Source organism: Portunus trituberculatus, chromosome 47 (assembly GCF_017591435.1).
Source record: "Portunus trituberculatus isolate SZX2019 chromosome 47, ASM1759143v1, whole genome shotgun sequence".
Classification (NCBI taxonomy): Eukaryota; Metazoa; Arthropoda; class Malacostraca; order Decapoda; family Portunidae; genus Portunus; species Portunus trituberculatus.
Window position 1 is genome coordinate 4,421,452 of NC_059301.1, and position 15,968 is coordinate 4,437,419.

General features: G+C 38.5%; 1 protein-coding gene across 2 annotated transcripts in view; it reads right to left on the reverse strand.

Moving 5' to 3' along the window:
• LOC123520501 (dolichyl-diphosphooligosaccharide--protein glycosyltransferase subunit 2-like) overlaps positions 1-15,968 on the reverse strand; it is a 37,199-nt gene that overhangs the window by 11,356 nt on the left and 9,875 nt on the right. For both annotated transcript variants that reach the window (XM_045282804.1, XM_045282803.1), the window contains exon 8: positions 13,899-14,026. In XM_045282804.1, the coding sequence (XP_045138739.1) occupies positions 13,899-14,026 (128 nt within the window). The remainder of the gene's footprint in view (positions 1-13,898; positions 14,027-15,968) is intronic.

Below are 15,968 nucleotides of genomic sequence, written 5' to 3' on the forward strand. Positions count from 1 at the left end.
GATAACGCCGAGGAAGCTACAGTAGAGCACGCCGGTAACATCACCATGCCCAGGAAAAACAGGAGAAAATCGTGGTGGCACGGAGATTATGTTATGTACTATTTTTCGTATGTTCCTGTTTCTATTTTCTTTTGTGCTTATATTTTATTTTGTTGTTGTGTGATAGCTGGGTTGGCTATCACACAACGGCTGCCGGCGAGCCGTTTAACTGCGTTCGTCCCCTGAAATATCGTTCGTCCCCTGGGTCGATATATTGACAAATTTTTTGGTCGTCTCCCGAATTGTTCGTCCTTAGATGCGCTCTCCTTCGTCACTCAAGGTTACGGTGGATGTGAAGGATAGATTGGATGTGGGTGGAGTTGTTTTGGAGGTGGATGGAGTTGTTTTGGAAGTGGGTGGAGTTTTTTTCGAGGTAGCAGGACGAACTTTGAAGTACGACGAGATGACTCCTATGGAAGTAGATGGGATTGCTTTTGAGGTGGATGGGGTAGCTTGGGAGGTGGATGGAGTTGCTTGATCGGTAGATGGGGTTGCTTGGGATGTGGATGGGGTTGCTTGGGCGGTGAGTGGTTTGAAGAAAGATGAGATGACTGTCTGTTTTGCCATCCTTTTCTTTGCCTCAAATAGTTCTTTATACACTTTCATGTCATTTTCTATAGCATTAGTCACGCCATTACTTCGGTTTGGGTTGGGGTCATTCTCCTGGAGAAGATGTATGGCCTGGTTAATATGATTAAAAATCTCCTCGAAAATCTTGACGGAGAGGGTTCTTTCAGGCTCCTTGTCCTCCTCCATTTCCTCATTACGCCAACATCCATTCATTGCCGAGCGAGGTTTTACTGTACTTTTCTTCCCTTTTCATCCTAAGCTTTAATTACATATGCTTCCACGGCCTCCATTTCAAAAACTGCATCAATCACCATATCAAAATCTGACCATTTGTTCCAGCTTCCATCAATCAATCTCTCCTACATCATCACATCAACTGTATATCAGCATCTTGCTCTTTTTACCTTCCTGAAATACAGTACACCTTTGGCTTTTTTTCTATAATATAAAGTGAATTCTGCAAGCTGATCATAGCAAGTCCTGTACCATCTGTAAACAATAGAAATAATTTCTAGTTGACTATAAATACCATTCACTCCTATCACATGCACTTTTAAGTTTATTTATGTATTAGGCAGACTTTTCCCTATAAAAGAACAAAATACCAAAGATAAGGTTTCTGTATACAATCATTAATAATGTAATTTGCCAAGGTAAGTCTGCACATCTGTTATTTAATGAGTGTGTGTGTGTGTGTGTGTGTGTGTGTGTGTGTGTGTGTGTGTGTGTGTGTGTGTGTGTGTGTGTGTGTGTGTGTGTGTGTGTGTAATTCACTGTTTGATCTGCTGCAGTCTCTGACGAGACAGCCAGACGTTATCCTACGGAACGAGCTCAGAGCTCATTATTTCCGATCTTGGGATAGGTCTGAGACCAGGCACACACCACACACCGGGACAACAAGGTCACAACTCCTCGATTTACATCCCGTACCTACTCACTGCTAGGTGAACAGGGGCTACGTGAGGAGACACACCCAAATATCTCCACCCGGCCGGGGAATCGAACCCCGGTCCTCTGGCTTGTGAAGCCAGTGCTCTAACCACTGAGCTACCGGGCCGTGTGTGTGTGTGTGTGTGTGTGTGTGTGTGTGTGTGTGTGTGTGTGTGTGTGTGTGTGTGTGTGTGTGTGTGTGTGTGTGTGTGTGTGTGCGTTTACCTAATTGTATGTTACAGGGATAGAACAGGGCTCATGGTGACCTGTCTCCATATCTAGTTTTCTCCAACTTTTCCTTAAATCTACACACACTTTCTGCTGTTACAATCTCATCTTTCAAGCTGTTCCAGATGTCCACTGTCCTATATGGAAACCTAAACTTTTAAACATTTCTCAGACATTGACTTTCTCTGATCTTAGTGTCTACTTGTCCGTCTATCTCCATCTTCAATTAATACCAGGTCTTGTCCATCTATCTTTTCCATATGATTCACTATCTTGTACATCATTATTAGATCTTCCCTCCCCTGTCTATCCTTCAAAGTTAGTAGTTCTATTTCCTTCAGTCTATCTTTATAGGGAAGGTCCTTTATTTCTGGCATCATCTTTATGACTGTCCTTTGGATTCTTTCTAGCTTCCTGATGTCCTTTAGCATGTGTGGTGACCACACCATTGTTGTATATTCATGCCTAGGTCTTATCATTGTTAAGATCTTTTTCATCATACTCTTGTCCATGCAGTTAAATGCCAGCCTGATATTTTATAGCATTTTGTATGTTGAAGCAAATAACCCATTTATGTGTCTTTTTGGAATCAGGTTGTCTTGTATAATCACTCCCAGTTCCTTCTCTTCCTTCCTTTTCATTACAACTTCTTCTCCCATTTTATATTCCCACATAGGTCTTATATTACTTTTACCCATTTCCATCACATGGCATTTTTTGTCATTAAATTATAATTCCCACTTCTGGCTCCTTCCCAGTTTTTTTTTTTTTTTTTTTTTTTCCATGTGGGCTTTTCACGGGAATTTATGGGCTAAAGGGGATACTTTTTTAGGTTACCTCCTATCTCAAAGCCCACCCGCTAGGAAACCGTTGCCCTGAGTGAGGAAGCCCAACCTACACTCAGACCGTGGACAGGATTCGAACCCGTGCGCTTGGAGACCCCTCGGACTCCAAAGCACGCATGGTTCCACTGTACCTTATCAATATCTCTCTGCAATTCCATACAATCCTCATTGTTCTTTATTATTCTCAAGAGTTTTGCATCATCAGCAAACAAATTTATGTAGCTACTCAGGTTCTATTATATATCATTTATATTCAAAACATTATTGGTACCAGCACTAAACCCTGTGGTACGCCACTAGTTACTAAGCTCCAACTTAATGGGGGTGTCTCTTATCACTGTCCTCGTTTCTCTTTCTGTTACGTAGTCCCTCATCCAGTTTAAGATACTGTGGAGACTCAATACTCGAACTTAATTAGTTCCAAATGGCTGTTCAAGTATCAAAAAGTTCAACTATTGATACCTATAAATCAGGTAATTCATTCTAATCTTACCAAAACCTCGTTTATAAAAATTTCAATGTATCTTTTTATAATTTTGATTTGTACATACCATAAGTGAAGGCTGGTGATGGATAACTTAGAAGAGGAGGGGAGAAGGGTGAGGAGGAGGAGGGAGGTCACTAGAGGACGTCACCATCCATGAAAATATCTTTTTAACTTTTCTCCTGATGTGATTCCTGTGAAACCAATAGTGGAGGGATGTGGCTCACTAACACTTGCACTCTCACCATATTCCTTATTTTCATCACTTATAAGCCTCTTTGGTGCCACCGTCAGTTTCTAAATGAAAAGCTACCGACAGAATGCAGAAGGTTGTTTTCTCTCAAGACTAGGGCTAGCGATGCTCACCGGCATCTGGTATACCGGTATTGCTGTAATACCCGTATTACCAGTACTACCAGTAATGTGGTATCAGAACGGTATAGTGGCAGCTGCAAGAAGGGAGAGGATGGTGCTTTTTATACGACCAAATGTGTGGCCATTTGATTATCAGATATTTTCACCACTAATAAGCCTTTGGTGTTAATGTAAGTTTATAAATGAAAAACTACAGATAGAATGCAGGAGAATGTTATTCTGATGACCGCAGCAGCACGTCACAACTGATGGAGGGGGAAGAGGGACACCACGGAGCCTTTGTTTACAACCACATGTGTGAACGTTCGACTATCAGGTATTTTTTCAAGTATTAAATCAAAATTTTGCATTTGAGTATTGAAAAGTTCAGGTATTTAGACATTCGAGTATTGAGTCTTCACTGTATTTCTCTGTACTTCTCCTATATGTCCTATTTTCCATGAGTCCTTCATGTGGTACTCTCAAAAGCCTTCTTAATATCTAAATAGTGTACAGTAGTACCTAGAGATACAAGCTGCCAGGAATACAGGTTTTTTTTGAGATAAAAGCTACGATTTTATCAATTTTCTATTTTGAGATACGAGCAAATTTTTTATATGAGTCATGCTTGGGGATGTTGCCACTAGTTGGCAGCTCGGTGCATCGGTCCAACCTCAGCTGAGATGATATCTATATGTTTCCCACAGATTTCATGCACTGTGCTTGTTCTTTCATCATTTTCACACTATTTAATTATCTTTCTTTTATCTAAAAGTGCAGTTTTCATTTACGCTTACATTTGAACGGTACCTGCATCCCTTCTTCCCTCCCTCCCCTCCTCCTCTGCCATCCACCACTGCTAGCTGAAAACATATGTTTTCAAGGTAAGAACACTAAATAACTTTAACTTTTCATTCTATATATTTTCACGCATTGATAAAGTATGCATCTGTACGTAACTGAAAAGGCAAAACAAATTTCTTCCATATCTGCCTACCTCCTCCATTGACACTGATCACAGAGGGGGGGAATAATGTAAACAAACCTCTACAACTGTGGCAGTGTTGTCAACGGGTTGTCAACAAGCTCTTCTGTGATTACTAGAGCACCCAGTCTTCTGTGGGTGGCTGTATTTGTATACTCCAGCTGATCAACAATTCTAAGTGAAGATGGGATGCATCCCATGGAATGCACCCTCCCAGATAAATATGCGTTATAAGAGTGGTTCATCCATCTATATTATCTTTTCAATATATTTCAATGGGAAATTTTTTTTTTGAGATATAAGCTTTTTGAGATATGAGCTCCATCACGGAACTAATTAAATTCACATCCCAAGGTACTACTGTATAGTAAATTTGTAATACATGATTTTCCTTTTCTAAATCCAAATTGGGAATTCTTTATGATTTCATTTTCCTCTAGATATTCCAGCCATTATTCTTTTATCACAATTTCACAGAGTTTTCCCATAACACTAGTCAGTGACACAGGTCAATAATTCAAGGGCTCCATTCTTTTCCCTCCTTTGTATATTGGGATTACATTTGCCCTTTTCCATTCCCTTGGTACTTTCCTTTGGTTAATGAGTTGTTGACCACATCCCAAATTGGTCTACCAGTTGTTCTCTACATTCTCTCAGTGTCCATCCTGACACTCCATCTGTTTCCATTGTTTTTCTTACATCTACCTTTTCTAGCAATTTTCTGTTCATGAACTATAACATTTCGTAACCTTTCCAGTGTCTCTTCATCATTTGGTTCTATGAAATTTCCTTCTACATTAAATACTGATCTAAAGCTCTCATTCATTTTTTTTCTAAGCAAGAAGGGAAGCTGGCCAAGGACAACAAAAAAAGTTGGAAAAAAAAAGCCCACTTGATTGCAAGTTCCCTTAAAGAACAAGAGTAAGCCAAAAGTCAGGGACTCATTTCTTCCATTGTTTCAGTGTGTGTGTGTGTGTGTGTGTAATTCACTGTTTGATCTGCTGCAGTCTCTGACGAGACAGCCAGACGTTACCCTACCGAACGAGCTCAGAGCTCATTATTTCCGATCTTCAGATAGGCCTGAGACCAGGCACACACCACACACCGGGACAACAAGGTCACAACTCCTCGATTTACATCCCGTACCTACTTACTGCTAGGTGAACAGGGGCTACACGTGAAAGGAGACACACCCAAATATCTCCACCCGGCCAGGGAATCAAACCCCGGTCCTCTGGCTTGTGAAGCCAGCACTCTAACCACTGAGCTACCGGGTGGTGTGTGTGTGTGTGTGTGTGTGTGTGTGTGTGTGTGTGTGTGTGTGTGTGTGTGTGTGTGTGTGTGTGTGTGTGTGTGTGTATTTACCTAGTTGTAGTTTTACAGGGCCTGGGCTTTATGCTCGTGTGGCCCCGTCTCCATATCTACACTTATCCAATTTACTTTAAAAGTAAGCACACTCGTTGCAGACACTACTTCTTCATTTAAACTGTTCCACGTCTCAATACATCTTTGCAGGAAACTATATTTTTTAACATCTCTCAGATATCTTCCTTTTCTCAGCTTTTTACTATGCGATCTTGTGCTTCGAATGTCATATTCTTCTCTCAGGATCAGTTTTTCATTATCCACTTGGTCCATTCCGTTGATCAATTTATAAACTTGTATCAGATCTCCTCTCTCCCTTCTTTGTTCCAGGGTTGGTAGATCCATAGCCATTCTTGTAGCCATTTTCTGTAGTCTCTCCAACTTCCTTGTGTGTTTCTTTTTATGAGGGGTCCACACTACTCCTGCATATTCTAATCTGGGCCTTATTATAGTACTTATCAATTTCTTCATCATTTCTTTGTCCATGTAGTGAAATGCTACTCCAATATTCCTTAGCAAATTATATGTTTCTCTAAAAATTCTATCAATATGGCTTGGCGGTTGATTGTTTTCTTCCATCATCACTCCTAAGTCCTTTTCTTTTTTTATTTCTCCAGTTCTACTCCATCTCCCATCTTATAGATTCCCACAGGTCGTCTTTCACTCTTTCCCATTTCCATGACATGGCTTTTGTTCACATTGAATTCCATTTCCCACTTTTACTCCATTCCCAGATCTTATTTAGGTCTTCTTGCAGTATTTCACAATCCTCTTTTGCTTTATAACTCTGCACAGTTTCATATCATCTGCAAACAGATTTATGTAGCTGTTCACTCCTTCTGGCATGTCGTTAATATAAATGAGGAAAAGTATTGGTGCCAATACTGACCCTGTGGCACTCCGCTTTCTACTGCTCTCCACTTGGACTTCATATCTTTAACTACCGTCCTTATTTCTCTCCCCCTCAAATAATTTTCTATCCATCTCAATGTGCTTCCTTTTAAGCCACCCTTCTCCTCTAACTTCCATAGTAATCTTGCATGTGGCACTTTGTCAAACGCCTTTTTTAAATCCAAATAAATACAGTCAACCCATCCTCTCTCTTGTACTCTATCAACTATTCTAGAATAGAAACTCAATAAATTAGTTACACAAGACCGTCTTTTTCTAAAACCAAATTGGCTATTTGATATTAATTTGTTGTCTTCAAGGAACTCGATCCATTGTTTCTTTATTATTCTTTCACACATCTTGCATATTACACTAGTTAGTGATACCGGTCTGTAATTTAAAGGTTCTTCCTTCCTTCCGCTCTTATATATGGGAACCACCTCAGCTCTTTTCCATTCTACTGGTACTGTTCCATTTTGTATTGAGCATTTTATGATGTTGTATATAGGACTTGCTAGTTCTTCCCTACATTCTTTCAGTATTCTGCCTGAGACTTCATCTGGTCCCATTGCCTTTTCTTCATCCAGTTCCTTCATTAATTCTTTTATTTCAAGCTTGGTTACTTTAATCTCCTTCATATAGACAGTCTCTATTACCCTGTGGCCTCTCAAATTTGGATTCCTTAGTAAAAACCTCCTGGAATTTATTATTTAATAGTTCTGCCATACTTTTTGGGTCTTCCACCATCCCATTCTCTTCTTTTAACCTTTCTATTGTTTCTTTTTGCCTAATTTTTCCATTTATGAATCTATAGAACAATTTTGTTGGCTCCTTGCATTTTTCGACAATGTCCTTTTCAAAGTTCTTTTCCTCTTCCTTCCTCACCTTAACATATTCATTTCTCGCTGCCTTGAAGTTTTCCTTATTTACTGGATTTCTATTTCTCCTCCACCTTTTCCATGCTCCATCTCTTTTCTCCTTTGCCCTAGCACACCTTGCATTAAACCAATCTTTCTTTCCTTCTTCTTTAGGTCTATATTTTGGGACATATTCCCTGACTCCTGTTTTGTATATTTCCAAAAATAAGTTATACTTCTCTTGCATTGTCTCTGAGTTTTCCATCTCCTCCCAGTTTACGTTTTTAAAATAGTTCTTGAGATTCTCAATATCAGCCTTTCTGTAATTTAATCGGTCTCCTTTGTATAAATTGTCTCTATCTTCCTTTCCCTCTTCTATATCCATTTCTAATATTACATGGTCACTCTTTCCCAATGGGCACTTATATCTTATATCATCATTCATTTGTATACCCCTTGTAAAAACTAGGTCCAATCTTGCCAGCTCGTCGTTTCCTCTGAATCTTGTGCACTCCTTTACTCTCTGGTCCATCATATTGTCCATCATTAGGTTCAGGAATCTTTCTCCCCAGGCTTCTTCCCCCATACCACTTTCATAATTTTCCCAGTCCACTTCTTTACAGTTGAAATCTCCTACTAATATCACTTTTCTCCTTTCTTTAACAATTCTCATTAGACTCCTTATTGTGTCATCTATCATGTCTTTATATTCTTGATTGGTCCATGAATTTGTTTTTGGTGGCACATATGTTACAATGATTGTTAACTCTTTTTATTAATATGCATCTTAACATACAGTACTTCTGCTTTTCCTTCTCCACATTCCACTTGGTTTATCACTATCTCCTTCCTTAACATTATCATGACTCCTCCTCCTCCTTTACCCCCTCTGTCTCTTCTCCATACATTATACCTATTATCCAAGTCTATTTTGATTGCCTCATTTAGTTTTGTTTCAGCCAGGCATACAATATCTGGATTTTCTTTCTTTATGTAATCTCTTAATTCTAATTTACTTGATAAAACCCGTCTATGTTTGTATACATCATTTTTAGTCTCTTGCCTTTATCATTTTAGTTAAACTTGTTCCACTTTTTCTCTTCCTTCTCATTTATATACCATTTCCTTATCCTGTCTCCTAGAATTCTCCAAAAATGCCTTTTTCCTCTTCTGACCTTTCATTATTTTTTCCTTACTGCTGCTGCCAGTTCATTGTATCTCTTCCTTTCTTCCTCATTTCTATTTTTCTTTATATAAATATTCTTGCAGCTTTCTGTTTCTCTAAGTTTTGTTGTTCTATATAGTATTTCTTCTGTTGCTGCTTGTGATTTTAGTAGTATTTTAATTGGTCTCGTGTTTCCTTCTTGATATGGTCCCATTCTGTTTATTTCTTCTACTTCCTCTTCTAAGTTCTGCCTATCTTCGTCGTTTAGATTTTTTAGTAGGTCTTTGACTGATTTCATTTCTTCTTTTCTCTTCTTGGTCTATATTTTATATTTTTTTCTTTTATTCCAAATACGATTACACTCTTCTTTTTTTCTGCAATTTCTCTAACTAGATTTTCTTTTGTCTTGAGGACTTCTATCATTTTGTTTGTCATATTTTGTTCTTTTTCTTTTAGTTGTTCTTGAATCACCTCCTGAAAATCAGCCTTATCTTTCTCATCTTGGACTCCCTATACTTGTACTTCTTTTTAATCACGTTCTGTACTCTTTCCTCTTCCTTGTTTACTAGATCTTTCAGCTTTTCTTTTTCTTTCTTGGCTTTACCAAGTCCTTCTTCCATCTGCTTCTTGTAGTTAGCTACTTCCTTTTTCAGTTCTTCGTTTTCTGCTCTTAATCTAGCTTCGTTTTCTTCCACTTTTTTTTATCCTTTCTTTCAGTTTTATATACTCTTTTTCCTGTTCTTCATTCTCTTTCATTTTCATACTCTCCTTTATCAATTTATCTAGTTTACATTCAATATTCAACACTCTCTTAAGTAGTGAAGTATTTGCCGTATTGAAACCTTCAAATGCGCTCTCTCCCTCACCAACATAGTCATCATCACCTTTCATTCTTTCCCTAGTCTCATATCTGCATTTTGATGGAATCTCTTCTTTACTCATGATTCTTTAACAGTTGATTACATGAAAAATGAGTCCACACTACTTGCCCAGGCCACTGTAAATACTGTACAACAGGTAGTGAAGATCAGATGATTGACGGAACGGCGCCAGTGGGTCCTTCCTCGACTGCGTCTGGTGTGTGTGTGTGTGTGTGTGTGTGTGTTTACCTAGTTGTAGTTTTACAGGGCCTGGGCTTTATGCTCGTGTGGCCCCGTCTCCATATCTACACTTATCCAATTTTTCTTTAAAACTATGCACACTCGTTGCTGACACCACTTCCTCACTCAAACTGTTCCAAGTCTCAACACATCTTTTGGAAACTAAATTTTTAACATCTCTCAGACATCTTCCTTCCTCAGTTTCTTACTATGCGATCTTGTGCTTCTAATGTCATATTCTTCTCTCAGGATTAGTTTCTCATTATCCACTTGATCCATTCCGTTAATCAATTTATAAACTTGTATCAGATCCCTCTCTCTTCTCTGTTCCAGGGTTGGTAGATCCATTGCTTTTAGTCTCTCCTCATATGTCATCCCTTTAAATTCTGGAACCATTCTTGTAGCCATTTTTTGTAGTCTCTCCAATTTCCTTATGTGTTTCTTTTTATGGGGGGTCCACACAACTCCTGCATATTCCAATCTAGGTCTTATTTTAGTACTTATCAATTTCTTCATCATTTCTTTGTCCATATAGTGAAATGCTAATCCAATATTCCTCTGAAAATTCTATCAATATGGCTTACCGGTTGATTGTTTTCTTCCATTGTCACTTACTTTTTCTAGTGTGTGTGTGTGTGTGTGTGTGTGTGTGTGTGTGTGTGTGTGTGTGTGTGTGTGTGTGTGTGTGTATTTACCTAAATGTATTGTACATGGTTCGAGCAGGGCTCATAGTGTCCTGTCTCCATACCTCCATTTATCTAGTTTTTCCGTAAAGTTATGCACACTATGTGCTGTGACAATTCCATTATTCAATGCATTCCATTTTTCCACCGTTCTGTGTGGAAAACTGTATTTTCCAATATCCTTCACACACTACCTCACCCTGATCTTTTCATGTCCTCTTGTCCTTCCATCTTCTGTCAACAGCACCAGGTCTTCTTTGTCTATTTTTTCAATATCATTTACTATCTTATACATTGTGATTATGTCCCCACATTCTCTTCTATCGTGTAAGGTTGGCAGTCCCATTTCCTTCAGTCGTTCTTCATATGTGAGGTCCCATAATTCCAGCATCATCTCTGTAGCAATCTTCTGTATCCTTTCTAACTTTCTTATATCCCTTTTAGAGTTCGAAGACCATACCACTGCTGCACATTCCAGCCTTGGGCGTATCATGCTTGTGATGATTTTTTTCATCATATCTTTATCCATGTAATGAAATGCCACTCTTATATTAGTCAACATTTTATATGATAGTCCAAATATCTTGCTTATGTGTTTATCAGGGCTCAGATCTTCTTGTATGATCACTCCAAGATCTTTTTTCCTCTTTAGTCTTCATTATTTGTTCCTCTCCCATCAAATAGTTCCATACTGGTCTTCTCTTACTCTTTCCTAGTTCCATTATGTAGCATTTCTTGGCATTAAACTCCAATTTCCACTTCCTGCTCCATTCATAGATCTTGTTTAAATCTTCCTGCAACAGCAGACAGTCCTATCTGATTTTGATAACTCTTAGCAACTTTGCATCATCAGCAAATAAATTTATATAACTGTTTATCCCAATGTGAATGTCATTTACATAAACTTGAAACATAATGGGGGTTAACACTGACCCTTGTGGCACTCCGCTAGTTACTTTACCCCAAGATGAGTATGTATCTGTGTGTGTGTGTGTGTGTGTGTGTGTGTGTGTGTGTGTGTGTGTGTGTGTGTGTGTGTGTGTGTGTGTGTATTTGCATAGTTGTGTTTATCTAGTTGCAACATACAGGAAAAGAGCAGTCCCACCTCCATATCTATGAAAATCCAACATTTCTTTGAACTTATTGATTATCCTTGCTTCAATGACTCTCTTATCTAGACCATTCCACACCTCTACACATCTTTGTGGAAAGCTGAACTTCTTGATATCTCTCCTGCAGTTGTCCTTTCTTAATTTCTTTCCTTGTCCTCTTGTGTCACTGTTGTCCTAGATTAGTAAGTCTTCTCTATCTAATTTTTCCAGTCCATTCATCGATGTGTACACTGCTATTAGATCTCCTCTTTCCCTTCTCTGTTCTACGGTTGTAAGACCTAGTATTCGTAACTTTTCTTCATATGACCATTCACTTAAACTTGGGGGGAAGCTTCGTTGCTGCCCTCTGTATTCTCTCTAGTTTCCTTATGTGTTTCTTTTTGTTCAGTGACCATACTGTAGCCGCATATTCTAATTTTGGGCATATTAGAGTCGTAAGTGAATGCCACCTTTATATTTCTCAAAAGTTCATAGGCATTTCCTGTAATTCGACTTATGTGCTTTTGTGGTGACAAGTTATCCGCAATGGTTACTCCCAGGTCTTTTTCTTTGGCCTTGTTATTAATTTCTTCATTGCCCACTGAGTAAACTTCCTTCGGCCTTCTTTGGCCCATTCCAAATTTTAATACACTACACTTTTTTGTATTAAATTCCATTTCCCATGTGAGTGACCATTCCACTATTTTAATTGTAGCGCCTCACAATCTTCTTTTCTATTTACCCTTCTCATTAATTTAGCATCATCTGCAAACAGACTGATGTAACTGTCGTAACAGTGTGTGTGTGTGTGTGTGTGTGTGTGTGTGTGTGTGTGTGTGTGTGTGTGTGTGTGTGTGTGTGTGTGTGTGTGTGTGTGTGTGTGTGTGTGTGTGTATTTACCTAGTTGTAGTTTTACAGGGCCTGGGCTTTATGCTCGTGTGGCCCTGTCTCCATATCTACACTTATCCAATCTTACTTTAAAAGTGTGCACACTCGTTGCAGACACTACTTCTTCATCTAAACTGTTCCACGTCTCAATACATCTTTGCGGGAAACTATATTTTTTTATGTCTCTCAGACATCTTCCCTTTCTCAGCTTTTTACTATGCGATCTTGTGCTTGGTGTCATATTCTTCTCTCAGGATCAGTTTCTCATTATCCACTTGGTCCATTCGTTGATCAATTTATAGACTTGTATCAGGTCTCCTCTCTCCCTTCTTTGTTCCAAGGTTGGTAGATCCATAGCCTTTAGTCTCTCCTCATATGTCATCCCTTCAAGTTCTGGGACCATTCTTGTAGCCATTTTTTGTAGCTCTCCAATTTTCTTATGTGTTTCTTTTTATGAGGGGTCCACACTACTCCTGCATATTCCAATCTGGGTCTTATTATAGTATTTATCAATTTCTTCATCATTTCTTTGTCCATGTAGTGAAATGCTACTCCAATATTCCTTAGCAAATTATGTTTCTCTAAAAATTCTATCAATATGGCTTACTGGTTGATTGTTTTCTTCCATCGTCACTCCTAAGTCCTTTTCCTTTTGACTTTCTCCAGTTCTACTCCATCTCCCATCTTATAGATTCCCACAGGTCGTCTTTCACTCTTTCCCATTTCCATGACATGGCTTTTGTTCACATTGAATTCCATTTCCCACTTCTTACTCCATTCCCAGATCTTATTTAGGTCTTCTTGCAGTATTTCACAATCCTCCTTTTGCTTTATAACTCTGCACAGTTTCGTATCATCCGCAAACAAATTTATGTAGCTGTTCACTCCTTCTGGCATGTCATTAATATAAATGAGGAAAAGTACTGGTGCCAATACTGACCCCTGTGTGTGTGTGTGTGTGTGTGTGTGTGTGTGTGTGTGTGTGTGTGTGTGTGTGTGTGTGTGTGTGTGTGTGTGTGTGTGTGTGTGTGTGTGTGTGTGTTCCAAAATGTAATATAATGTAATCCTTTTCACATATATATCACTATAGTACTTTTGCATGTTACTTGATACTTGTATAAAAATAACCATTATATGTCGTGTGGATCTTGAATGAGGAAAATATCTCCTACATTTTAGGGCATCAAAATAATTAAATCGTACATCAAATAAATCTAGGAAGCACTCAAGAATGCATGCCTATTTTCTTAATTTGAACAATTATTCACATCATGCACTTTCACACCTCATTCCTAACAAATGAATCTACTGTTAACACTGACTCATCAAATTATTCTGTTCAAGTGACTCATTCTTAAAGTATGTTAAATCCTCCTTCCTTCTATTTCTTTCACTCACAAATAGTAATGGATCAAAGACTCACTCTGCAGAGGAGACTGAAGTGAGTGCCTCCTTGGATATTATGACCACTTCATCCGACTCCCGAGTGGCTGAGTTGGCAGTCACCTTAAGGGACCCCAGGCTGTTGCCCTTAAGATCAGTCACCCTTACCTGTCATCAGTAGACAAAAAAAAGAAGTCCAGTTTTTACTAGTGAAAGTAATAACTCTCAGTTTAAGATATCTACTTGATAAGTATGATATGTTACCACCTATCCAACTGCCTGGTTAAACAAGCTGTATATTACAATATCTATATATTTGATCTATAGTTGTATCTAACCCTCTTTCTTGCAGTATTTTTACTCTAGATTTACATATGCTCATTTGTTAAAAAAAAAAAAAAAAACAATTGCAGCAAATACACAGACATTCCTACGTCACACCTGACAATCCCATTAAAGCGACATAGCTAAGATGTTAGCATCTACATACAATAAACTTCTCACTTCTGGCTACTTCAAATCATTCAATCACAAACATTTCTAATATAAAAACTACATTTTATCAATTAACATTTCATCACAAGAGCATATTCAACTCTATTTAGTGACTATATTTTAACATTAAATGAATACACTCACTCAAGGAAAATCTCTAACAGTTCCTGGTGTATTTGCCCAACAAAATTACATACATTATGACCTCAGTTGCTGAGCCAAACTTGATGACAAAATGCAGTTATTATCAGATATGAAGTATAATGAAGGTTATCTAATGGAGATTCTTTAATTTTCACCATTTACTTAGCATGGTGAGAGTAAAATGAACATTGGTATCCAAATATCTTCAAGTATAACATTTTTTTCTTCAGCTCACATTTATCTGATAATGACTGCCAACAAAAAAAATGGTTTTGAGTTATAAAAGAAAACATTTTTACTTTTCAAGGGTTTGGTTTGGGCACCAATGGACATTTTCCCCATTATCTTTACTATTTCGCATTAGGTGATCTTTCTCTACCATCATATGGTTATTTTCTTTTTCTTTTTATGTTATGGCCTATAGGACCTATAGGCATACTTGAAGAGTATATGTGGGAAGTGCTGTTCAGCTTCCACCCATTAGTGGTGCAGGCAATTTTATTCATAGTGGTACCCATGTTGGGGCCCATATCACCACCCAAGCACATCTTTGGGAGGCCATGGCATAGTGGATAAGGTGGTGAGCGTGAGATTGGGCATACGTCCACGCATAGGTTCAAATTGCACCACATACCACTTTGAAGCTATGCCATTTGTCGAGTAGTTTGAAGCTACCTACATGTCACTATGATACGCAGGTTCTAGGTGGTTACACCAAAGTTGCGCTTGGGTGGTGATATGGGCCCTAATATGGGTACCACAATAAATAAAATTGCCTGTGCCACTAATGGGTGGAAACTGAACAGCACTTCCCACATATACTCTTCAAGTATGCCTACAGGCACAATAGGCCACAAAAAACTAGAACCTGGGTATCATGGTGACATGTAGATAACTTTAAACCACTCAATAAAATGGCATAGCTTCAAAGTGGTATGTGGTGGGATTCAAATCTATGCGTGGACATCTACCCAATCCCACGCTCCCCACCTTATCATACACCATTTTTTTTTTTGCTGTAAATCCATTCACATTCACCATCACTACCTCAAACCTTACCACATCCCACTGCATGCAGGTCATTCCACAAAGCATATCCATAAAATTCCACATTGGAATTGAACATCATAGGTTGCTCAATCCTAATATGATTACAATAGACCACTTCCCTGCACTTGATCTGATCCACAGACCAGACATAAGGAATACCTCCCATCAAGGCCATATCTCCATTCAGGCAAACAGGACTATTCTCCATTTATCTCTTATCATGTACAACCATTCTTTCTTCCTCCACACCCTACCTCCCTCTTGCATCTAACACCATTCACACTGTCCATCCATCCTATTCACCATCTTCCTGTCAGTTATGAACACTTAACTTGGATTCAGTTATAGTAATTCCTTGTTATAATAGACCATCATTTTCAAAGCAGACCCAATACTTTGCAATGTCTAGTATGGTTGAAAT